The 25,403-nt window shown below is 38.8% G+C and overlaps 1 protein-coding gene across 1 annotated transcript in view; it reads left to right on the top strand.

The window, feature by feature from the left end:
- tmeff2a (transmembrane protein with EGF-like and two follistatin-like domains 2a) overlaps window positions 1–25,403 on the top strand; it is a 122,187-nt gene that overhangs the window by 56,576 nt on the left and 40,208 nt on the right. The window contains exon 4 of the mRNA XM_058082861.1: window positions 4,090–4,116. Within this exon, the coding sequence (XP_057938844.1) occupies window positions 4,090–4,116 (27 nt within the window). The remainder of the gene's footprint in view (window positions 1–4,089; window positions 4,117–25,403) is intronic.

Here is a 25,403-nt window from a genome sequence, read left to right as displayed (position 1 = left end):
TTAGACTTAACACATACATAAGGCACATCGAAAATAAGGCGTATGCTAAAACATAAGGTTGAAGTGCCACAGAATGGGTAACTGAGGCGGAATAGAGCAATTTATTTTCATGTTCAACATGAACTCACACTCATAACTGCAAAGAAGGGCCAAAAAAACGCAACAAAATGGTTCTTCCTCCTGCGTGAACCGTTCGTGCGGCAACACCCTTAACTTTAATAGTTCCGGGGTGAATTACTGTATGTATAAATTTATTTTATATTATGTCATCAATATGTCAATTTTACTTTTTTATTATTTCATGATGACAGGTGAGGCAGGTATTTACAAATAAAACTCTTGCCAAGATTATCTCTATGCAAAAAAAGAAAAGAAAATACATAATTAAAATCTCTTCAGCAATGATTAAATACTTAATTGTACCCCAGAAGGTACAATTAGTATTTGAAAAGTGATCATTGATTGAGGTTCATGAATGAAATGTGTTTGACTCAAGACTCAACGGCTGTGCGACTGTTGAAGCAGGAGCCATCCTAAGAAGCACACGTTTCATTCTTAACATCATGAGGCTGATGTATAATAATAGTAGTTTGACACCTATTGGTAAACCATATCATATTCATGTTGTTGTGTTTGTGAGCTACTTGACCTTAAATTTGTTGAATGAAAAGCAGGTTTCAATTTGTCTGTTCATCTTTCAATTGTTAAAATAAATTGTGATGTAAATGTGATGTGCAAGTATGGCCCACTTTTCCATCACAGAGTTCCAGCTGCATTGTGAGTTAATGATTGCAATAACAAAGGTAACCTAAATATAAAAGGATTGTATACTGTACATGCCTGAATATATATTGTAAGTTATGAATGTCATGACGACAGTCAATGCATCATAATGCATCTAGTGCAACAATAGCTCATATAGTACACAAAGTCATCAATATTCACTCAGGGGCCGATGTAATATCACTCTGGAGTCCATTTTAGAAGTAATTTTCCTGTGATGCACACTTTGCCTGCTGACGGAGCACAGAAACAGTCTGCTGTTCCTGCCAAGTGTTCATAAAACACATATGTAAATCATGTTAATTTTATATCGGAATGTATGTTTTTTTATGTGATGCTACCATACACAATGGAAGAAGTATAATACTATGACAATGTGTGTGTGTGTGTGTGTGTGTGTATATATATGTATTCAGTTTCTTCTTCTGCTATTGAAATGGGTTTTTATAATATCCTTTACGACTGGAATTCCTCGTTATTGCAGTAAATTGGTCCCAGACCTGACCGTGATAAGGGAATTTCTGCAAAGTAGGATTCCTTATTTGTAAATGGAATATTTTTGTAGTTAGAGCATAGAAAACCTGTTTACAAGCTTCTAAATCCAGTTTTAACTCCTCTTGATGAACACTATAGTCACCTTTACCCAAAATAGTAGACATAATAACATTAAATAAAACATATTTGACATAAATGAGATAACATAGACTGACACATTAGATGGGAGAGTTCCTTGTTCCTTTGTTGCCCATACTGCCCAAACCGCAGTTCAGAACTACACAATGAACCCGTTGCTATGTTAGCATTTCTGACACCTAGTGACCGGTGTGGAATACTACATATCATGACATTAAATGTGTCTTCTGTCCCTCGCTATATCATGTTTTTTCAGAAATTCATTATTTTATAAATTATAAAAAAATCATCCTCCCACTCATTGTGGAAGTGGCACGTATTCTGGTTTGAAAACTAGAAAACGCGCCACCCAGTTTGAAAACTATTCTTAAATTTAGAAGAAATGAATTGGATCTACATAGCTTGGTAAATTGCTATGCTTAAATCGGTGACCATCTTTTGTGTCACCTCACAGATCCTGTAGCCTGTGCGTCAGCAGTGCACTTTGTGTACAGTAAACAAAGCTAGCAGTATTGTCGTAGTGTACCTCTATGTATGCTAGATTCATGTCTGACTGGCTGTCATGTAAATCAATCAAATGACACACGTCATAGTGTGGATGGATGATAGTCAATCTTTTTTTAACACTATGCAATTGACCCACATTATGTTCGCGAGACTACAACAACAAGGAACTTTACCAATGCTTACAGTGAGTTATCATGTCTTATTATTGCTTATCAGGTCTACTATATTGGGTAATGAGTATACAGGTGACTGTAGGGGTGTTATTTAATGTCTGCAGGGCTCTAATAAAGTTTAAGACCATTTTTAGAAGGTTGTAAAAAGGTTTTTATGCTCCAACTACTATAATTTTGTATTTATTATTATCAAATCTGACTTGGCGGAACCAACTGTCTCTGGTAGGGACAACGTTAGAGTGATTTATTTTGACTGATGCGACCTCAGAGCGACTTATAATCCAGAAGACATGGGCATGTGCGCCCACTTGTGAATGCATTTATAAATAACATTTTTGACAAGAAATTTCCTTTCCACTGCTGTGGCCTGAAACAGAAGACATGTCACCAGTGAAGTCTTTTGTCAGACCAAAGCTTATGTTGTGCCATGCATGAGCACTCAACAGGCACCTTGTAATTCACAGCCTCCGAGCCTCAATCCTGTGGATACTGTGAACCTGCATTTATAAACCCATTCCACGTTTTTGCTAAGAGCTGACATAATATCCCCCAACAGTCCTCTGAGACTCTGCACATGGTCTCTGGCCATGCTCATTTTAGCAGAACATTTCATGCCTGGCTCATGTTGCACTGCCTGTTCCTCAAAGTGCTCATCAGTATCCCTTTCACATCCATATTACCAGACCTTTCGGTGCTTCAGAGTGTTTTAGGGAGCTTTAGTGAGATTTAGTGCAAAAGCCGTGGAGATGGAGTAGTTGACACGCTAAAACATTGACTGGACACAACGAGCCTTACCACAGCGAGGCCACAAAGGGTCCATACTTGGAGGTCATTGTCAATAAACTGCTGAAAAGGCTTCAGACCTCACTACATTTTGCTATTACCCTCCAAGCCCTCTCACTCATTTGAAGTCTCACCCTGAGGTTTCCCTTTCTGATGCATTTTTAGAGAAATGTCCCAACACCCTGACATGCGTTACTTAAGCCGCTTATTTTTCTTGGATGTAAAGGGTTAATGTGGTCTGATGAGACCGCATGACCCTTCCTTTTATCCAGTGTTCCAGTGTCGCAGCTTCATGTTCCCTCGAAAATAGTACCCTTTTGTCCCATTTGTCCCTGGCATCTGATTCTCATTAGCCTGCTCAACAATTAATTCTCCAAATCTTGAGTTGTCTTACCAATGTGTATACTATAAATACTGTAATTTCTCACTGTTTTAGTATTCACCGACAATTTTATTCTCGAAGATGCAATAATAATAATTCACAGGAATAACACGACACAGGAAGTGACGTTTGGGGTTTGGAGTTGAGTTTTAGCTATTGTGCCTGCTGTGAGATAATTCAAATGTGCAATGAAAGTCTGTTGTTCCTGCAATCAAATCTGGTGCTTGTGTGTCTCACTGAATATTACAGTAACATAACTGACACCCAGCAACTAGAGTTGGGCGATATTTTTTTATATGTTAGTATACATGTATAGAGTCTTCCAATGATAAGAAAATTACTTATACGGGTATAGATGATAAATGTAAACAAGCCTAGTTGCACGCCATGGCGGACTGCTACAAAAGATGAATGAAATGCAGTCATTGAGCATCTTCACCGCTTTAATGTAAGGGGGGTTTCATAATGCCCGATGACGACGTGCAAATTCTGAGTGAAGGCAGGAAGCACTTGTACTCCACTGCTCATTCATACAAAGGACATAGCCTTCAAAATAAAATCCTTCTTTACCACTAACTGTGTAAATAAGAGTGTCATAAAAAATATCTACAAATGCAGTTGGAATTGCATGGGTGACTACATCTTCTTTTTAACATGTTTCAACATTCTGTGGAGAGCATAAAATTGCCACGTTCTTCTTGCATGTGTAAGTTCGTAAAAGCGCTTCATAAATGAGACGCGATGACCATATACTGATCAAAGTAGTAGATGATATTTTTCTAAATAAAACTCTGGTGTCTTAACAAGTGTGTCTGTCTTCCCCTACAGATGCCGGTTCAGGATCAGGAGATGATGGTAAGATTGCTCATGCCTTCATTCTCCACTGCTTTAATCCCACACACTGTGGTTTTCAAACACATTTCTCTGTGCTCATCATCGCCCACTGAAGCTGTAGTTCATTGTGGGGTTGCACTTCTGGCCCCAGCAGCATGTAAATGGTCATTGATTTCAAAAACAATGTATTGTATTGGCTTTGTTGGATATGTTTTAACTTGAAAGCCCTAACAACTGGCAAATACCACCTGTCTTGAATTGTCTAAAGCTGTTCTCAAGGAGTTATGGACAAACACGACATGAGTTCTGCAGTTGGATAAGTAGATTGAATATCATACATACAAGCTTTGTTGCTGATTGGTAGATGCTGTCATACAATAATTGTCTTCTATTGGTAGGATCATTTGAACTGATCATTTGAAAGTCTAGCTTCTTACGGATGCGTCATTGAACTAAGCCCTCCTATTTACTGGCTAATTGACTAATAAGACTTGTTACTAATGCAAGAGTCGCCTGCACACAGTCAATAATCGAGCCCATCTGTCCGTGCATGTTTGCACATATGCATATATTTACTGTCGTCCATCTCTTTCCTTCCCCCTCTGTGTTTACCCACGTGCTACTTCTTCATTAAATCCAGACGGCTTTCATTGGTGCCTCACAACGTACATATGAGAGAGAGATTCGAGAGGAGATTATCCATCCAAAACGATGGCGAATGAATGAGTGGAAATGAAACTAGTGCTTGGTCACCCATAGATAGGGAGAGAGCGTTGACAAGAGGTAGGGTAGAGGCGGGCTGATGTGGACAAAGGAAATGGCCTGAGGAAAATGGAAAAATAGATAACAGAACTCAGGAAACTGACAGTGAGAGATGAGGAAGAGAAGCAGGAGGCAGCGATAACAAACCAAAGATAGTTTACACATGGTAACAAATGACAAGACTATAAATCCTCTGAATGTAATGTATACATTTATTATTCCGTACAGTACATGTTGAAGCTGCATGTGCAGTGAATGTAAAAATGATATTTGCACCATACATGTTCCTTTGTTTTTGGTTCCACTTTGGGTGGGTACAATTTGGTGCACATGGCAAACGGGCACCTTCTCGAAGGATGTGTTTGTGACAATGTAGGCATGGCTGCTGAGTGACCTGTCTGAGATACTGTATATACAGTGGACCCTCGGTTAATCTGCTCTAAAAGGTCAAACTCAAACCAAAGCATGCTGAACTGAACTGAATCACAGTTTACCATTAAAAAACATACGTCCATTTTTTTATACCTCTTATCTTACGTGGGGTGTGCTGGAGCCTATCCCAGCTGACTTCGGATAGGGGCGGTGTACACCCTGAACTGGGTGTACATTCATACCTATGGACAATTAACAATTAACCAATTAACCTAGCATGTTTTTTGGAATGTGGGAGGAAACCGGAGTACCCGGAGAAAACCCACACATGCACGAGGAGAAACTACACACAGAGATGCCATACAAAAATAGTCATATTCAAATTGCAATGTAGCAAGGGAAGACTGGACAGTAAAATGTGGGTTTTCGTACACCCCGGATTTCAAATGATTCATTAATTTTCTATGCCACTTGTCCTCACTAGTGGAGCCTATCCCAGCTGACTTTGGGTGAGAGGCAGGGTACACCCTGGACTGGATTATTTGCTTTTTTGTCAAAGATTTTTGCCATTTCGTTTTTCTCTGTTTTGGTCCAGTGTCTCGGTTTTCGTATAATATTGCCTGCAACAAATTAGTGCGTTTGTGATAAACTATAATTTTCAGCTAAATTAATTGCCTGAATGAAGCACACTACGTGCCCTGATGGCTGCGTGGCTTGCAGTGTTTTGTATTTAAAGCTGTAATTATTATATATAAATGTGTTTTGGTTCATATTTTTGGGTGTCTGGAATGGATGAATTGGATTGACATTATCTCCTATGGGAAAAAAATGTCTGTTTCGATTTCTGTCAAATTAATCAAATTGGAGTTGCCCTTCGGCTTGGCAGATCTCCTTGCAGTCACTCTCCAAATTTCACATATCCTGTGTAGGGCTGCAACTAATGATTTTTTTCTTAGTCGATTAATCTGAAGCTTGTTTCAATTACTCGAGTAATCCGTTAGGCCCAAGAGTCCACAACCTATCAAAAATGTTGATCACTGTTTTCCAAAGCCAATCATTGATTCACTGATTAATTGTTGCAGTTCTAATTGTTCTATGTCTCCAGGCAGATTTGACTGGGATTTCACTCAAGACTGTTGTTTGATTGTTTTTTTATTTTTCCTTCTTCTTCTGTCTCACATTGCATGAAAACAACATGTGGTAAAATTATGTATCAAAGGTCAAAATAAAAAGCAAGGAAGAAGTGAAGAAGGAGGGCAGTTGGCAGAGGTGAGAGGAGATCGGTGCTGCTGTTTTATGTAAAGGGGAGGGGGTTAAAGAAAGTGGTTGTAAAAGCAGGTTGGACTCCTAATGATGAAACCGACAGCAAAGGGCCATCCAGGATAAAATCAAAGCCTTTTAATGACAAATGATAAATCTACACTCGTAAAGCTCTAGTCAGCTGGGTTGCTGCCAGTTTTATTGGCAGTATGGTTTATGTTTGTGTATTCAGAGTGTAAGATACAGACACACATGGAGGAATTTATGTTTGTGAGACTATATGCTCTTTTGTGTGTCAGTTGTTTTTTTTTTATCTGATATAGTAAAACGTAAGTCAACGGTGTAGGGAAATGCCCTTAAGCAATGCGCCTGGTCACATGACCTCTACAGTCAGCATCAGACATTTGTCCAAATCCAATTGTCCCATGGAGGGGAATAATGCTGAACTCGCACATGAGCCTGAAAGGACAAAAATACCATCACCTTTTTGTCTCAGAAAGTTGGTGTAAAGGTTGGACTCCCCTCACCAAGGTGCCCTTCAGCAAGGCACCAAATCTTCAACTGACTTTTATGTGCACAGCCTCGTGATTCTCCTTCATTTTTTAGTAATTAGTAATTACTCTGTGACATTCATCTATTTCTATGCCGCTTATCCTCACTCAGGTTGAGGTATGCTGGAGCCTATCCCAGCTGACTTTGGGCGAGAGGCGGGGAACATCCTGGACTGGTTGCCAGCCAATCACAGAGCACATATAGACAAACAACCATTCATACTCACATTCTATGTCACCTTGACACTCGTATTGCGCAATATTGTAGACATAATAATAGAAAAACGGAAAAAATAAAAACTAAATAAGACTTGTGCTCATGAGTGTTGCTGTGAATGTGTTCAACTATAAAGGGAGTTCAGTGCGGGGAGGACAGGAAGTGACATTGGGGGTTCAGAGTTGTGTTTCAGATTGCCGTGGGTTACACCTGCAACACTACAACATCTTTCATGGCAGCCTCTTCTGAATGACTTATATTTGTATTTTCGTTCATTTAGCTATTTCTACACTAAAAAGGCTTAATTAAGTCAAAAACATGTCAAATGCATATGCATATTTGCAATCAATACAATGGGCCATATTCAACCTCGAAACATGTTGTTATTAATTAATATATTTTTGAAAATACATATTGTTTTGATAGAGTGAAGCCGAAGCTCAAAGTGGCGAGTTATTACCGTACTTGTGCATTAAGCCAATATTATAATAATAATTTGGGATGTAAGTGTAGATGTATATGTCAAAGTTCACGCCCCTCCAGAAGTAGGGTAAGTAAAATGAAAATAGTTGAAGTAGAGAGAGACTATCCTTTGTACCAAAGTGATTTATCCTGCTGTCAAGCAACTGTCCAGGATTCTTAGTTGCATGTTAGAAAACAGTCAGACAAAGATTTAGGGCATGAAAAGTGGGCCAACCAATATAATCAATACAAACTATACAAACAGCAAACATCAAACTCGAATACGTCACACTATCTATACATTTAAATAATACGCTGACTTATGTTTGAATGATTTAGCTATTTCGGTAGGCACTTTTTTGTGCCATTTTTACTGTACAGTATTTTCAATAGTTATTCAATTGAATAATTGTGCAATGAAAACTCTATCTTACATTTGTTCACAACCAGAAAGTGAACCCGCAAAGAGGTAGCAGGTTCCAGCTGACAAAAGCACCAAAGTGAAAGACTTTCAGTCCTGTCATGCTGTGTGGGCTGCTGGCATTAAAGTGAACTATTTCATTGCAATTACTAAGGCTAACTCTTATCTAAATGAAGCAATTTGTCAAGGTCAAAAAAGTGTCCCATAAGTTATCTCAGCCATTTTCTGTCTGAATGGTGAAAAAAGGGATTTATTATGAGTTCTTCGAGGCAGAGCAAGAGCAGGGTAATTACCATTATTTATTGTACCTGCTCCTGAATGCCTGTCAGTCTTTTCATCAACTTGATTCATTGTGTGTTTTTAATTGTTTTCGGAGGTTTGAGTTGGGTTAGACTCCTTTCAGCACCATTGTTATCATATTGTCCTTCCACTCATTATATACAAATCTCTTCACGGGTGCCAGTACTATAGTGTCTATTGCAGAACTCAATCCCGCCCATGAATGACGTAAGACTGGACCATGAGTTCAGTTGGAAACATTTTTATAGCAGATTCCTAAAAACACCAACACATTTGTTGTACAGGACACATTCTCTGAACCTGCGGAGATCTTTACAAGGATCTTTTTTTGATTGATGATTTAATCCTGGATATTGGGGAGGGAAAGGGACACAAAAACCTATGAGTGGCTCTGATATGAACTGTAATTGCATCCTGTAAAAGGATTTATATTGCCGAAGTACAAAAACTTTGGAACTATAATAACAATTGTCATCTTTGGGGTCTGCCACTTGCGTTAATTAGCTTGAAAAGCGCCTTGATGCAACATGCAAACTCCACACAGAGATGCCCCAGGGGAGAATTGAAGGTCTTCCAGATCTCCTGACTTTGTGCTTTGTGGCCTGCATGCTAACCACTCGGTCACCGTGCGGCCCACCAAATTACTCCATTGATTCCATTGATAAGTGATTTTCACATATTTTCACAACGCCACTGTGCTGTACCGTGACAGAAAATCTTGAAAATGATCAGGGATGCCCCAATCTACAGCGAAAGGATTAATCTAATGATCAGGACCTCCAACACAATGGATGTGCAAGCACTTAATTTATTTGAATTAATTAAGTATAAGGTTCAATTCCACCCTCGGCCATCTCTGTGTGGAGTTTGCATGTTCTCCCCACACATGCGTGGGTTTTCTCCGGGTACTCCGGTTTCCTCCCACATTCCAAAAACATGCTAGGTTAATTGGTGACTCCAAATTGTCCATTGGTATGAATGTGGGTGGAAATGGTTGTTTGTTTATATGTGCCCTGTGATTGACTAGCGACCAGTCCAGGGTGTACCCCGCCTCTCGCCCAAAGACAGCTGGGATAGGCTCCAACACCTACCGAATGATGAATGAATGAATGAATAATTAAGTATGATGGATTTGTGAATCCATTTAATCTTTGTTTTGTATTGGAGTTAAATTTAAAAATTCTTAATGATGTTAGCAGCAGTTACAGTATGGATACCGTACAATTTGTCTTTACTAGCTCAGGACTACAAGATAACACCATTTATCTTTTATCTTGTCTAACTTTGGAAACTATTGAACCGAGAAACAGATTACAAAAAATAAAATATCTGGATGACCCGCAGTTCCTCTGATGATTGTTTCATTCTTCCATTCCTGTTCCATTGGCTTCCACAATGACAAGTTGCTGCCACAGTAGCACAGCTATTGCCATGGTAACCAAGTTAGAGGTTTATGGAAGTGAGTAATCTAATCTTCCCACTTTGTGGCCTAGCGATAAGGTTTACCACTAGCAGGCCACCCACATGTCTGTGTGTATTTATGTGTGTCCTATTTGGTCATTCTATGCCACATCTCTCTCTCTCTCTCTTGCACACACACACACACACACACACTCACACACAACTTATCTTGCCAATATGTTCCACCCTAATAGGAAGGTGAAAGCCGAAGGGCAGATAGGCTCCCAGCCTCATTTAGAAGCCTGAGCGTCACTCAAGTTGACATTCTGCACCAATATCCTCAAGTTTGAAAAGAACCTCCACTGTAGTAATTGGAGCAGTTAGGGAATGGTTACTCTGAACTGAAAATGATTTTCTTTTTTAAGTATTTAGATAGCATGGAATAATTTTTCAGTGGTGTGCAATGATGCTGAACTGAAAATGAATAGGACTGAATTGGAATATTCATATATAGTATACAGTATATAGTATATACTGTATGTATACACACCTACACATATAGTTTACGTTTTCTTGGTCAGGCCCAATGATACGGCCTTGGTAGAAGGCTCTACCAGCTGAGATTGTTTATAGCTTCAATGCTCTTGGCTCAAGCAACAGTATGTTTACATACAGTATTATGCTACTATTTGTAACCTTGGCATTCGAGAATGCGGGGACTTGAACAGGAAAAAAAAACTGCCCTATTTCTTTATACTGCATACTCCTGTAAATAGATATCACAAGAGTGATGATGAAAGTACGCAGGAGAACAAAGACGTGAGGTGTAGGGCGAAGATTGAGGTGGCAAAGGCTAAATGAGAGGCATTTGTTGAGTTGTGTAAGAAATTAGACTGTAAGGAATGAGAAAAGGACCTGTACAGATTCGCAAAGTAGAGAGATTGTGTAAGGAAAAGGATGTGCAGCAGGTTAGGGTGATCAAGGACGGACGTGGGAATGTGCTCACAAGTGAGGACAGTGTGAGTGCAAGATAGAAACAATACTGAACTAATGAATGTTGGAAATGAGAGCGAGAAGGATAGAAGGTGTGTTCCTGGCATCAGTCAGGCTGAAGTTACAGCGGCTCTAATGAGGATGAATAATGAGAATGCACGTTAGTCTGATGACATACCTGTGAACGTATGGAAGTGTTACTGTATGTGAGACAGCAGTAGCATTTTTAACAAGGTTGTTCGATAATGTCTTGGAAAATGAAAAGATGCCTGAGGCATGGAAGGACAATGGAATGTTCTTTAAGAACACGGGCAATGGTCAGAGTTGTGGCAATGACAGGAGCATAAAGCTGATGAGTCACACATAAAGCTCTGGGAAAGACTTGTGGAAGTAAGGCAAACGGAAGTAGAGCAGCAGTAATTTTTCTTGTACAGTGAAGGACTAAAGGTGGTAGATTGTGTCTATTTGCGTTTAGAAAAAGCATACAATAGATTGCGGAGTTAGGAGATGTGATATAGCATAAGGAAGTCTGGGGTGACAGAACGAAGCTAGATGAGGGCAGCAGGACAGCAGTGAGGTATTCTGTAGGTGTCACAGTTAGGTGCTAGTTGGGGGTTGGACTGCATCAGGGATCGACTCTAACCGTCTTCCTGTTTGCTACGGTGATGGACAGATTGAGAGATGAGGTCAGGCAGGAGGCTACGTTGACAATGATGTTCTCAGATGACATTGTGATCTGCAGCGAGAACAGAGGGCATGTGGAAGAAAAGCTAGAGAGGTGGACGAATGAGCTGGAGAGGAGAGGAATGAAGGTCAGTGGTAGCAAGACAGACTATGTGTGTCAATGAAAGGTCATCAGATGGAACTGTGAGGATACAAGGAGTGGGGGTAAGGAATATGAAGGAGTTTAAGTTTTTAGGGTCAACTAAGAGAGAGTGGAAAGAGGTGAAGAAACTAGTGTAGGCCGTGTGAAGTGGGTTGAGAAGAGTGACAAAAAAGCAAAAGTGAAGGGGAGGACTTATATGGCAGTGGTGATACAAGCCCTGGTGTATGGTCTGGAGATGGCAGCTCTGACCAACAGATAAGAGACAGACCTGGAGATGGCAGAGCTGAAGATGCTTAGATTTTCGTTTGGTGGGATGACGTTGGTCAGGGTCAGCAGATCAAAGGAACAACCCAAGTTAAACATCCGGGCGACAAGGTCAGAGAGGCCAGACTGAGATGGTTTGGCCATGTGACAAGGGGAGACTGTGACGAGATTTGTAGAAGGGTACTGAAGATGGAGCTGCTAAGCAGAGGAATAGGGGGAAGATCAAAGAGGGTGTTTCTCAATGTGGTGAGGTAGGACTGTGGCTCTAGTGGTTAGGTGCTTGTTTCCTAACCCTAAGGTTGTGGATTCCACGATTTACCAAAGGAAAACAACAGCGTATTATCTTGCAGAAACATTATATCAAGCTTCAAACTGATATAATCATGACCAAGCAGTATCATTTGGTTGGTTCAGAAGTGGCTGAACATTTCTTCAGAACAGTCCACAACCTTTTTGACCTAATTTAGCATTTTGGTTTCACAGTCAAGAGATTGAAGATTGAATCCCCATTTTGGTATTTCAGTGTGTGGCATTTACATGTTCTCCTCATGCATGTGAGGGTTTTCTCCAGGTACTCCTTCTTTCTCACAGATTCCACAAAAATGCATATCAGGGTTAATTTGCAGGTGACCGGTCATCTGGGATAGGCTCCAGGTCATGTTTCGAGGCCCCTGACCCTAAAGCGGACACGTGGTATAGAAAATGGATGGATTGAAAATGCATACTGACACACCATCACTGCAAGCTTGGAGTTTGTTTTCCAGAGAGATGATAAAAGTGGTTTGATGTGTGTGAGTGACAAGCACAGAGTGTGTTTTTACCAACCCTTTTCCTGCAGAGCTCTGCATGTAAAGTTCTGCAAGCTTTATAAGCAGAATCTTGTTATGATAGTGGTCAGCACAGAAAACTCAGTACACAAGTAATTGGATGGGAATAACAACAACGTCTTCAATGCCACTGTGGAAAGTTCCCTTTAATTTGAATCTAAAATGACAGAGCACCCAATGGTGACACAAGGGATTTTGTACATTTGCATGCTTGGAAATGGCATCCGTATTTTAAGTCGCTGCTGTCGTAATTTTGGTGGAATTTTGCGTTCTTGTCTCGCCATTATCCTCATTACCCTTTGAAGTTTTCTCAGTAGTGAGAGAGCTTGTTAATTTCGTGTCTCTTCATGTGCACCCAACTTTCACCCAGAGGTGACACCAGAGTAAACTATAGTATTTATTACAAAAAATAATATAAAAAGAACATTTGCATGCATTTCCAATAAAATTGATATATTTATTTAAAATGTATATTTTTAACGATTATTTGTTCCTTTTCCTTCTGAATTTCTTTTTGCAGCCTCTACTTATACATAAAGATCATACAAGTTTTTTTTAATGTACATCTCGAAAATCCACTTTAAACCCGATTCATTCATTTCATATGTCCAGGCAGTGCACATTAGAAAGGCTTGGCAGATAAGCCTTTATTTTGGCTTGGGGATAATGTTGTAATCTAGACCGAGAGGGATAGGATCTGAAAATGAGATAGAAGTGAAGTCGTTAGATCCCTTCATCTATACATGGTCGCTCCCTCTCAGCCATTCGGATTTCGCTCTCCCATCGTCTATCTGCAGGAACACATCCACTCACACCGCTGTGAAATTATTAACATTCCGATTGCCCGTATTGGGGTGGGTGCTCAGTGGGGGCTCCAGATGAAATGAATTTGTGTGGTTGAGATGGTATTTGGCATGAGGCGGGAATCTTGGTGGCAGCTGGGGTACATCAGCGCTATCAGTGGAGGTGGATGAAGAGTGAGACAGAGGCTGATGAGAATAGTGGGGTCGCCCTTGGGCCAGACCTCGATTTCACCAGCATTAGGGATTTTATAGTCATATTTTTTTTTTTTGTCGTCTTCAAAGTAATGCAGCAGAGGTGAGATGAAGAGGGGAGAAAGATTGCTTTGAATCAGGGTGCCGCAGAAAGAGAGGGATGGACGAATATTGGTCACATGAGATGGCAGGATATGACCTTTTCCTGTAATGGTAGGATTTGACTGGGATTTAGAGAGGTACCAGGAGAAATGGTTGGACCCTTAAGACTTTTTGAAGTGATGTGGGTGTGTGAGCAGTTACTGATATAAACTGCCCCTCTCTGTGCAGTGTAAACGATCTACAATTGGGATCTGAAAGAAGATTTCTTTTTTTATTGGTCATATAGCAACAACTGATCTTGAGGCTGCAAATTGAACCAATAATTAGGGTTTGGGTATCTTTAAGTATCCAATACCGGTCCCTAATTGGTACTTTTAAAACAGTGCCGGGTTTTAAATGATGCCTTAATGAAATGTTATCAAAAAACAAATAAAATGTTGTGACAAGCTGTTCTTATGCCAAAGTGATCATATATTTACTGTACTGCGCAAATGTGGAGATAGCCTATCCCAAAAGTCACATGTCACAAAAAGATTGTTTTTTTGATTTTTTTTAATTAACAAACAGCATTTTTCAGTCTTTATCCAAAGGCACTTGACTATCTCTGAATCGTCGATAAAATCTGTTTTTCCAACTAAATGTGGAAATTAGCGTTTCTCTTAAGAGACTGTCAGCCATGTTGCGCTTGATGCGTAAACATCTGAAGGCTGTATATTTATGGGTTCCAATACTCAACTGGGGGGGGGGATTTTTCATGTCATTTGAATATGTAATATATATTCAGATTCAGAGTGGCGTGTTCTCAGTTCTCAATGGGCTTTGTAGTAGAAAGGAAATGAATGACTCAGGTTGAAAATAGTATTGGCATAGATGGTTTTCCTTAAATATTAGTAAGTCTGCACTTGATGATTCAGTGTTGATAGAAACATTAAAAATAAATACTTCATTGAAATTGCCACTGGGAATAATATATTTTTTTAAGCTCTCAGAAGATCATGTTAGCTGAAAAAAATCATTATTCATATACTGTTTATATGTACCTTTTTGGTTTGGGCGATACCGTGTATAGAGAGTCTTCCAATGATAAGAAAATTACTTATACCTGTATAAATGATAACTGTAAACAGTCAAGTTGCACGCTACAGCGGACCTTGATACATAAGATGAATGAAATGCTGTTTTATATCGTCAGATCGTGATACGTCCCAAAAATATTGTGAGATATTCTAAGGTCCATATTGCCCAACCCTAGTACCTTTATATCTTTCTATCTCATGAACTTAGTTTTAGTAACTTACACAGTTTTTTTGGGTTAGTTGCAAGGAATATATTAAAAAGGCAGTATTCACATTATTGTTACACAAGCCTCACATGTTTTTTTTGTCAATCATTGATTCCACCTTCCCTCAAGCATAGTTGCCATGCGACAAAAGGGTGAAACATATATACATTCCTGATCAAAATTTAAGATCAGTTGAAAAATGGCAAGAAATTACATTTTGCACCGTTGGATCTTAAAATTAAGGAGGTTCTAAGTTGAGCTTCAGAATGCAAATAGAAGAAATGTGAGTCAGACAAATAAGCTGTTCATCATTTTATCAAATGATTTTTAAATCAAGCCCAAATCATTTTATATTTAAGACCATGGCTCCAAAAAATCCACAAACCCCCTCTGAAATAGGAATAACATTTTCAAAAAAGGACTCAGTATTGAGGAGCTGTGCCATTTTTTATCATCACCTCTAAAAATGGTTTGTTGTCATGTTTGATGCCATTGATCATTCTGTTGATCTAGTGGCTAGTGGCAATGTTGCTCCAGGTGGTGAAGATGGCTTCACAAGGGACATCCGCTGTCTGGAACTGATGTCCATTTTGGAAAATTCCTTTGCCATGTTCTCAGTTGGATTTGGATCAGGGTAACACGCAGGATGGTGCAAAAGAGGGAGGTTATTTATCTGACGTCCTCTGTTAGGCAGGCATTTTGAACTGCAGCGTTGAACTATTAAAAAAATAAAAATAAAATAAAATAAAATAAAATAGACGAGGACCTTCAGTCATGCCCCTGCAACATCTGGACCTTTGAATGGTTTTGAATGGCTTGTGTCTTAATCTTCTCATCACCTGATGAAAAGCCTTATTTTAGTTTAATAGCTGTTTGCAATGAATTGCTGACTAAAAAAGTCTCACTCCCATTTCTTTTTACACTTTGAATCCCTCCTTAGTACATTCTCTAAGATTCAGCAGTGCAAAATGTAAATTATTGCTATTTTTTTAAGTGATTTTAATTTTGGTCAAGAGTGTGTAGCAAACATTGGTCCGAAATCAGAGGAGAACGTCAACGTCAAGCTATTGTGAGGGCTTGGAGTGGGAGGTATGTGTCAAAAATAGACATAGTTATGGCTGTATCAATTACTCACATTTTTTTGGCATTCACTGGAAGCCTTGGAATTTAACCCCTGTGAAAACAGGGCTCTACTCTGTGTGTGTATGTACATATACATACTGTATATATCAAGCTGATTGTTTTTGCTGCTGATGTGTTATGGCTATGCCATCACTTTAGAAAAGACATTTCTGGTGTGTTTAACTGCCTCCAACGGCGACTTCAACTATCAGAAACGCTGCAGGAAATGGAAAATCATTATTGGCCTTCCCTTTTTTTTGTCTGGGCTTCATTTCTCTGTTGGAAAATTGCCATTGCTCATTTTTCTTTTTCAATGCCTTGAGAGAACGAAAGATTTGTTCCAAGAACAGGCTTGTCTAATGAAGTGGTAGAATGCAGACATGGGTTTTTTATGCTTAATGTAAAACTTGAACACTTCTGTCAAGCTATTTCCAAAGTAAAATATATCTTATAACCTAAGCGAAGTTGATAAAATAAAATAAGATAAAATTAACTTGAGTTACCATAAGAAAGTACCACAGTTCCTCAGACATTTGGATTTTAATTTACTATTCAGGTTTTGTATATATATATATATATATTTGTGTTTGCAAATCTCAGGAAATACACTCATAACATGTGAATTCAACATAAATTACATGATGCAGTATGTATATCTCAACGCAATCCCTCATGTTTCATAATAACAAGGTTAAAAAATGAAAGTACATTATCAGACCATGTGTAGTATTTTTTTGCTTAATTTAAATTTTCAGTCATAATCATATAATCAAGTTCCGTCTTTTTGTTGAAATAATATACCGTCAAAATGGGCATAGAATTGTCCCTCGTTTATTGTGGTTCATTCATTTCATATATGGAATAACATCCCCATGGTCACATTTAGACTTCCTTGTTGTTGTAGTATCTCAGCCGCAAAAGATGAGTCTATCATCCGTCCCCACAATGACATTTTGGACTGGATGACGCACAGGGCAGTCATTCTGACACGTACCTGGCATACATACGTATGTAAAAGAATGGGGAATCCTGCACTACGTCTATTCTGTTTACACCACATTGCTCAGTATTTACACAGGCTACAGGATCTCTACAGGAACACAAGAGACAGCCACCACTTTAAGCATAGCAAGCGATTGAGCTAACGAGTTAGCCTCTGATTTATTGTAAACTTAAGATGGGGTTTGGAACTGAGTGCAGAAGAAGGACAAAGTGAGGAGCCTGAAAAATACCACTTCCACATGGAATGTGAGGATAACTTACTATGTCATGTGACTTTTTTGGAGCCTCTGTCTGGAATGGCTGACTTCATTCAGTGCAAGTTCAGGTCATGTAACCTAAGTTGCTATACTTAGTATCGGTAGGTATTTCCACAAAATGTCCAGGATTTTTTTGTTCTTGGTAATTCTAACTCCTGGAATAATCTGATGTGTTAATTCAATGTACTCACATTTTAGACATAATTGGTGTACGTAATACTAAGCTAATTATAGATTTTTAAATGATATCATTACACATATCTTCAGGGTAAAACAATAGACACTCTGTAGATAACTGTTTATTGTGCAGTACAAAAATGTGCAAATAAAAATATCTTAAAAGGGGAAAGCTATTAGTGAAGTGGTGTGGCATGTTTTCGAAAATTCCCAATTCTCAGTTCAACCCGGATACTCCACAAAGAGTGGCATGTCGTCATGCTGCTGCCCTGATTGATCCCTGCATCTCCTGCGAGGAGTCAAAGTGTCTGTCTCTCCCTCATTCTTCTGAAACGCTGCACAAAAAGACACCACAGCAAATACAATAGCACAGATTTAGATTTTACCACTTAGTCCTGAATGTTATTGTCGGTGGTGCAAGCTTATTTACAACAGGCTTAGCTTTTCGTGTCTGAAAAGTGCATTAGAAAAATGCATTTTAAGAAGATACAATGCTCAACGTTTGCGGTTAACCAAATGGCTCAACTCTTGGGTAACATACAAAACAGGGTCAGGAACTTTTGTATGCCTCTTTTCACGCAGACGTTATGCTTCTAAGAAACAACTTTTGTACCGATAGAACAAATTTAGTGAACCATTTAAGAATTTAAGATTTTCATGGAGTAAAAAAAAAGCGTATTTCTCTTGCCTTGTCCGCTCTAATGTAAGGCCTTACAGCCTGCTGGTGCTGTGCACACAGGATTTGCCATCAGCTCACTTCCCTCTCCTCGCTTGAGATCAAATTCTGCCACCATTCAACCACCACCGGGTAGTCTCAGGCTTCTCTCCAGCTCTCAGTGGCGTGAGATTGGCCCCTCAGGCTGGTGGCAAGATAAAGTGTGGCATGGAGAGGCTTAGTGGGCAGCCAGATGACACCAGTAAAGTTGGTTCAGCATGGATGCAGGTCAGAGGCTGACATTTTCAGGGAATTTATGCATAGTGGAGCAAGCAGGTGACGGGGACAGAAGGTGCAAAAGTGTGCCAAGTTGGGTGTTTGCTGAGGGATCGTGGTCTTGGAAAGCATCAGGGAGGATCTGCTCAAATTATATCTGATAAAATCTTTTTTCCCCCATATTAAAGTTTACTGTCATACATATATATTTCACAAACTCCCATAATAGGAGGCACAAATAATACAAATAATAATAGTTCACAAAGTCAAAATGTATCGAAATGACCAAACAGCGATATTTTAACCAAACCACCAAAACTTAATTTTTCTATTCACAAATTAATTAAAATAGACTGAAAATCATATGTGTGTAACCCACCAATTAAAAATCAGTCACGACATAGACAGTTTCACTTTAGTTAGCATGAGCTGAATCCCAATTCCACCCCTTAGCCATTCCCGTCTGTCTTAGCCCTTCTATTAGCACTTTCCAACCCCTTAAAACCTAGGGCCAAGGGGAAGGAGCCACTAAGAAATGGGGCAGCACTTGATTCTCATTACATGATCACCCTTCACAGCTTACTGGCTGTGACAGGCAGATGGGATAATTAAACTGTTCACAATAAATGGTAAGTTTGGTAATGGAAATAAGGTAAGGTGCATACATTTCTACATTATTACTATGACATTTATCGCAAAACAACAAGCAACTAATAAATAACAGCATACAGCCAGTACTGTTACCTTTTACCCCTTTTCTTTAAGGAGAATTGGGACACCACTTGATTTTCTATGCATAGAATGATAATCTCGGAAAAGGAGTGTTCTTAATAACAAAAATTTTGACAGATTTGTGAACAATATTTGAGAGGAACAGGCCTTTTGTGTACATGGAAAATAAGGCAGGGTGTTCTAATTTAAAGGTAGAGGAAACACTGCTCAGTCATTAATACATTTCTGTGGAATGTCATCTCTGCATTGCTAAAGTGTGTTGATATTAGTTTTTAACATTTTCAGTTTTTTCCTTGCCTCACAGGTTTGGATACAGATAATAATGAAAATTATTATTATAAGTTTGAAGAAAAAAAATCACATCCAAACACTTGTATTTAACACTTGAATGTATTTTAATTTCAAATGTTTTATTTACTATCACTGTAAAGTGGTTTAAATCTGATGGTGCTTATAGTCTCACTTAGTTCTTGCTTGTTTTCTTAGGGTCGGCAACCTCGACAAGGCATCATTGTGTAAAATACCCAAAACAAAACTTTTACCATTACCATAAAAAAATTTTTTATGGTAATAATGGAGCTGGTGTGCTCCTTTTATAATTTACCGGTGGCCAGATCATATGCAGACATAGAACATGTCCACAGAGTTGACAGCGTGTTGTGTATTCTTTGCAACCCTATTGTCCTTTGACTAATATGCCTAAATGACTTGACATGTGTTCTCCCCGTGCGTGCATAGGTTTTGTCCGGGTACTCCGGTTTCCTCACACATTCCAAAAACATGTTAGGTTAATTGGCTACTCCAAATTGTCCATAGGTATGAATGTGAGTGTAAATGGTTGCTTGTCTATATGTGCCCTGTGCCCCGGAAGTCAGCTGGGATAGGCTCCAGCATACCCCCACATCCATAGTGAGGATAAGCGGTATAGAAAATAGATGGATGGACTTGAAATGTGCTACTGAGATCAACTTGTATCAGATGTTATTTTAAAAATAAGAATGACAGTATCGTTATCCCTGGGATTTAGAAAGTCACAGCCATGTCAAGGAACGTGTGCCCACTGGTCTGGCCTTTGACATTTACTAGAATATGTAGATTCCTCTTATGTAATGTGTTTTTTTTTTCTTTTTCTTACTTGCACCTCGGATTCATGCACTCAAAAAAACAAACGAAATCTCAAAATTTAAAAGGCTATTTCCTCAATGAAGAAGGTGGTGTTTCACCAAAGTAATTAAAAAAAGATATGTTATCATAAGCAGCTCTGGAACATCATAGTAATTTGTTTCATATTTGCTGCAGGACACCCAGTCTATGGCTGTCAACTTGAGCTATACACTGGGGGGAGTCAAGTAGCTTGAAGCCATATTTGCCATTTAGCCCTCGCCAGTTGATATCTTCACCAGTGGATTAGGCATTCATTTTGTCATTACCCCCCACAATCTCTTACAGTCAACCTTCAATCTAAAGGTGACGGAGAGAACTGTAATTGCCAATGAAAATATATACAGTATGTGCGTGTTAGAGTAACCCCAAAATTGACACCAGACGCGCAACGTTGTGTGGGTGTACCAGCGTGGGCGTAGCAGCGCAGATGTGACATACGCGATACATGTCTGGTTTGAATTCGGGAGAACACAATCCACAAGAATAGATGCACATACAGAATCATTTCAGTTGTTTCAACAATAGTTTAACTTGCAGCACAGAAGGTTACAAAGCACAGAAAGAGCACATATTACCATGGGCAATTTTAAGCAAAAAAGTCCAAAGTACTTTTTTGCGCCAACAACAACTAAGTATAGGTGGTCCTTGGTTTAAAAGGGACCTATTATGCCTTTTCCCCACTTTTCTGACCTATAAATGTAGTTAGAATGCTATATTCTTGTGTTAAACGATGCCAAATTTTCAGATAATGAGGCTTGCGCATTTAACTGAGGAAGTGAGCCCTGAAAAAAGTTTGGGATGGCTCCAAATGCTCGGTTCCAGAGGGCGCTGCAAAACTGTTCCTTTGTGATGTCACAGAGGAGTGGGCTTACTTATGGGCGTGGCGTAGGCGCAATACACTCTCTGCTCTCCCCCACGCTCTACTTCCCTTGCCTCCCCCCAAGTTCTGCTGCTCTGTTCACATTGCTAGCAAAGGCTTGTAAGGCAAAGCCACATCAGTTTACAATTCCGAAAGACGCCACCATCAGGTACAAGTGATTGGCGTTCCTGATTCCCTACCAGCAAAAGAAATGCATTTTAATCTGTCATTTGCATTTCACACTGTACTGTTTCGTGAACATGGGCCAGTATGCAGCTGGACTAGCCGACAAACGTGCAGAAGCCTGATGCCTTCCGGATCGGATTCGGGATCTAACACATATGGCTGTATGTTGAGAGCCGACAACACTACACTTGGAAGTGTGACCAACCACAGTGGAGAAGGGGTGCCTGGAGGCGGGCCATGGGAGGAATCCATTAAAACAGACAGTTTTCGGGGGAAGCATGAATTCCAAAGAAATACAGCTGAATAGGTGCAGGTTCTGGAAGAACTAGAACATTTTCAGTGGTAGTTACGTATATTGTGTAGCTGCTCTATAGGAGTCCACAACAAAATACAAAGGGCTGAAAAATAAGCATAATAGCTCCCCTCAAAGGTATTTTGTGTTTCTGTAAACATGAAGCAGTACACATTTTGCAAAGTCACTGCCCACAATATGCTTAGTTACACACAAATAACTGTACACATGCATAAAGTTTAAGAACAACTCGTTAATTAGTCTCAATAACTTACTAATAGTTTAACAACCATGGAAAAAGTGTTAATCTAGTATGAAGCAAATTTTCAATGACGTTATGGGATACAGCAACACAGTCAGGAGATTGGGAAGACTTGGGTTTGGATCTCTGCTCGGGCATCTCCGTGTGGCGTTTGCATTTTGTTATATTTGTACAGACAGAATAACTTATTAGAGAGTGCTTCCAGCTAAATTAGTCAATTAGTCAATTAGCCTTTGTAAAGTAACATGCAAACATATAAAAAACAAATGTCAGCTTGCATTGCTCAACCATGTTGCTATCCAACTCTGCATTTAAAGAACCAAGACTCATATCCGTAAGAAACTGACTTTAAACCAGTAAATATCTCAGCCTTGGGAGCATTATGAAACAGTCTTTCCAAAATTGCGGTTGAAAAACATAAACACTGACATTACTTTTCCTCACTTTAGAGGTGAAGTCATGCAACTTTGCTGTTTTTTTTGTAACGCATCCTGCATGCACTTCTCCAGTACGGTGAATATAGTAGATAGGTGGCTGAATTGAAGGGCAGTCGCTGAGCCATTCAGGCGAAAAAAGCACATAATGCAGAGACTAATCCTCGCAAAGCTGGGAAAATTGAAGTTTTTAAAGCCATAATTCCTCCTTTTAATCCATTCAGCAAGAGTTTGACCCAGCTGAAGACCTTGTGCATGGACTTGTTAGCACTACCTGGCAGCAGATGAGCCAAACAGTCTGTTGGGATTTGTCATGCTAATGTGTGAGTGACTTGTTGCACAGTCACAGGTCAGCATTTCCTTGTTTCTAGGTAGTAATATTTGTGGTGAATTTAGCGGGAGCATTTTTTTTTGTTGGGCCCTTTTTGCTGACTGCAATCGTATTCATCATATTTACAGATAATTGATGTTTCATTTGCTGCTCGTCTGGATCAATAACTGACAACTGTAAGATTAAGTGGTGAGTGTTTCACAAGCATGGTATTTTTTTTGTAGGACTAGCCTTAATGTCAGCAAAATGATTTTCAATCAATTTCATCAATGTGCGTTTACATTGGAGGAATCATTATTTCTTTATTTGCTAATTTTGTAATGTTGTCTTCTTAGAAGGACACAAACAAGTAATTAGTAATTTTGATGGTAGGTTCATTTTAATAGAGAGAGAGCGAGAGAGGGAATAGAAAATCCATTTACAAATTCAAAATCAAATTACTTCAAGGTTATAATTTAATTTGTATTTGATTGAGTAAAGTAAGTAGTTGATGTATTACCAACCAATAGAACATCAGACCAAACTCAGACCAAACTTGATGTCCGTTTTAGAGTAAAACTAATACACTGAAAATTCATTGTTTTTTAATATATTTTTGTATTTCAAAATAACAAAAGTATAGAGTCAGAGGATATGTTTGACATACACACTAGTTTATGCTTATAATTTTAACAGTCAGCTGGAATTGTTTGGTGGCCCACCCCACTAGCCACCTCCACATTTCAGGTATCAACTTACTGCCACCCTTCTGTGAGTAATGGTTTCACCTTGGCCATCCCAATTGAAAATTTCTGCCTCCACCACTGAGGATGTGTGCTATATAGACTATGAATAATAAAACATTGACTATTGAAAGGTATGTGAATGCCCCTCCTTTTTACTTCCCAGACAGAGCAGAGGGTAGGTTACATTTTGTGTCACATATTTGTTGACTTGTGTTTGTTTGGCGTCATGGGGTCACTTCAGTTGTCTGGACGGCTGCATGTGAAAAGCTACTTCAGGTTGACTTAGATTGCAGGATATTTTCCCAGTTTGTTTTTTAAAAGTATGAAAATTTGATAGGCACTTCTTGTTTTCAAATTAAAATTCAATTAATTGTGGTCAATATGTGCATATATATATGAAGCTATATAGCATACGTATATAGCTGCCTATATAGAAAAGGCGGCATATACATTGATACAATATATTATTTAACAATGTTTACAAATACATTTTTAAGGTGGGGCAGCTTTAGTTTTGTTTTGATCAGTGACGTAGTGGAAACCCTGGTACATCACGGCTTGAACATCGTTGCCTCACTCTCGTAGTTTTTGTAATCCATAGCCCTGGTGAAATGTATGTTGTTTAATTGTACATTAAAATATGAACAGAATGTCCCTTCTAAAAAGATAGTAATGCCATGTAATTGGTTTAATAAAAACGTCTAAAACTTTACTATGACTAGACTAGACTAGAATAAGATCAATGGTGCATCAAAATGTATCCAGTGACATTTGGTTTGTTTCTTTCTTTTATTCAATTAAAATGACCACATAAGATGTAAACCAGGTATGTAATTTACTTTTGTTCTAAGATCTGAATTATATTTCTTACTGGCACATAAATCAGGTTAACCAGGTTTGCTGGCACAGCACTCTATTATCATACTTGGACTTTTGGCTTGAAGGCTGCAAAGTAAAAAGAGTTGCTTTTCGGTGTTCAGAAAGGAACTACAGCTCATAATTTATTCGTAAAACTGAGTTAAGAGTATCTTTTCAGGGCATGTATACATTTTACCAATGTACAAGTACAGCTGCACTGAAAATTATTCAACCCTCATTGTAAACTCTACTTGCAGGTATTTACAATGATGATAAAACGGTTTTGTTAATTTATTATTGCGTGTGACTAAATGACTGGTGGTGTCATTGGCTTAAGTTTTTATTGTGTTACCTTGAATTCAGCTGTTTTTAAATAATTATCTCTTTTTATTGTATCTTTAATGGTTGCTAAAGTCGATGCTAACCAGTAATAGAACATGCACTGTGTGTAATGCATGCTATGTAATCTGGTAGAAACACTATTGAATCGATGTACAGAAATATGAATGATGTTTATGGCCATATTGAGCTAAAGTGTGAATTATTTAAAACTTGTTTACCGGTAAAGTTTTTGACAATATTCAATATTGACACGTTTTCTAGCCTTTACAGATGAGGTTTTTTGTTTGTTTGTTTTTTTGCACAATTTATTATTGCTCTTTAAACTAGCAAAATGTATGTTTTCTCCAATTTCTCCAAATTTCTCAATTAATAGATAAATAGATAAAAATTTCACTAGAATACTTGATTAATATTGAATTTAATTATGACCATCGGGTCTAGAGGCTATCAAACACGATGACCAAGGGATTACTGTAAGGGGAAATGATGAGGATTGCAATTTTGCAGTGACAGTTTTTAATGAGACCATTTTTTGAAAGGTCTGGGTTATGTTTAATCATTTTTATGCGCAGTTGAGAGTCTGATATATTTTTCACAAC

The sequence above is a fragment of the Doryrhamphus excisus genome, chromosome 9 (assembly GCF_030265055.1).
Source record: "Doryrhamphus excisus isolate RoL2022-K1 chromosome 9, RoL_Dexc_1.0, whole genome shotgun sequence".
Taxonomy (NCBI): domain Eukaryota; kingdom Metazoa; phylum Chordata; class Actinopteri; order Syngnathiformes; family Syngnathidae; genus Doryrhamphus; species Doryrhamphus excisus.
This window is presented reverse-complemented; position numbering and strand designations above follow the sequence as displayed.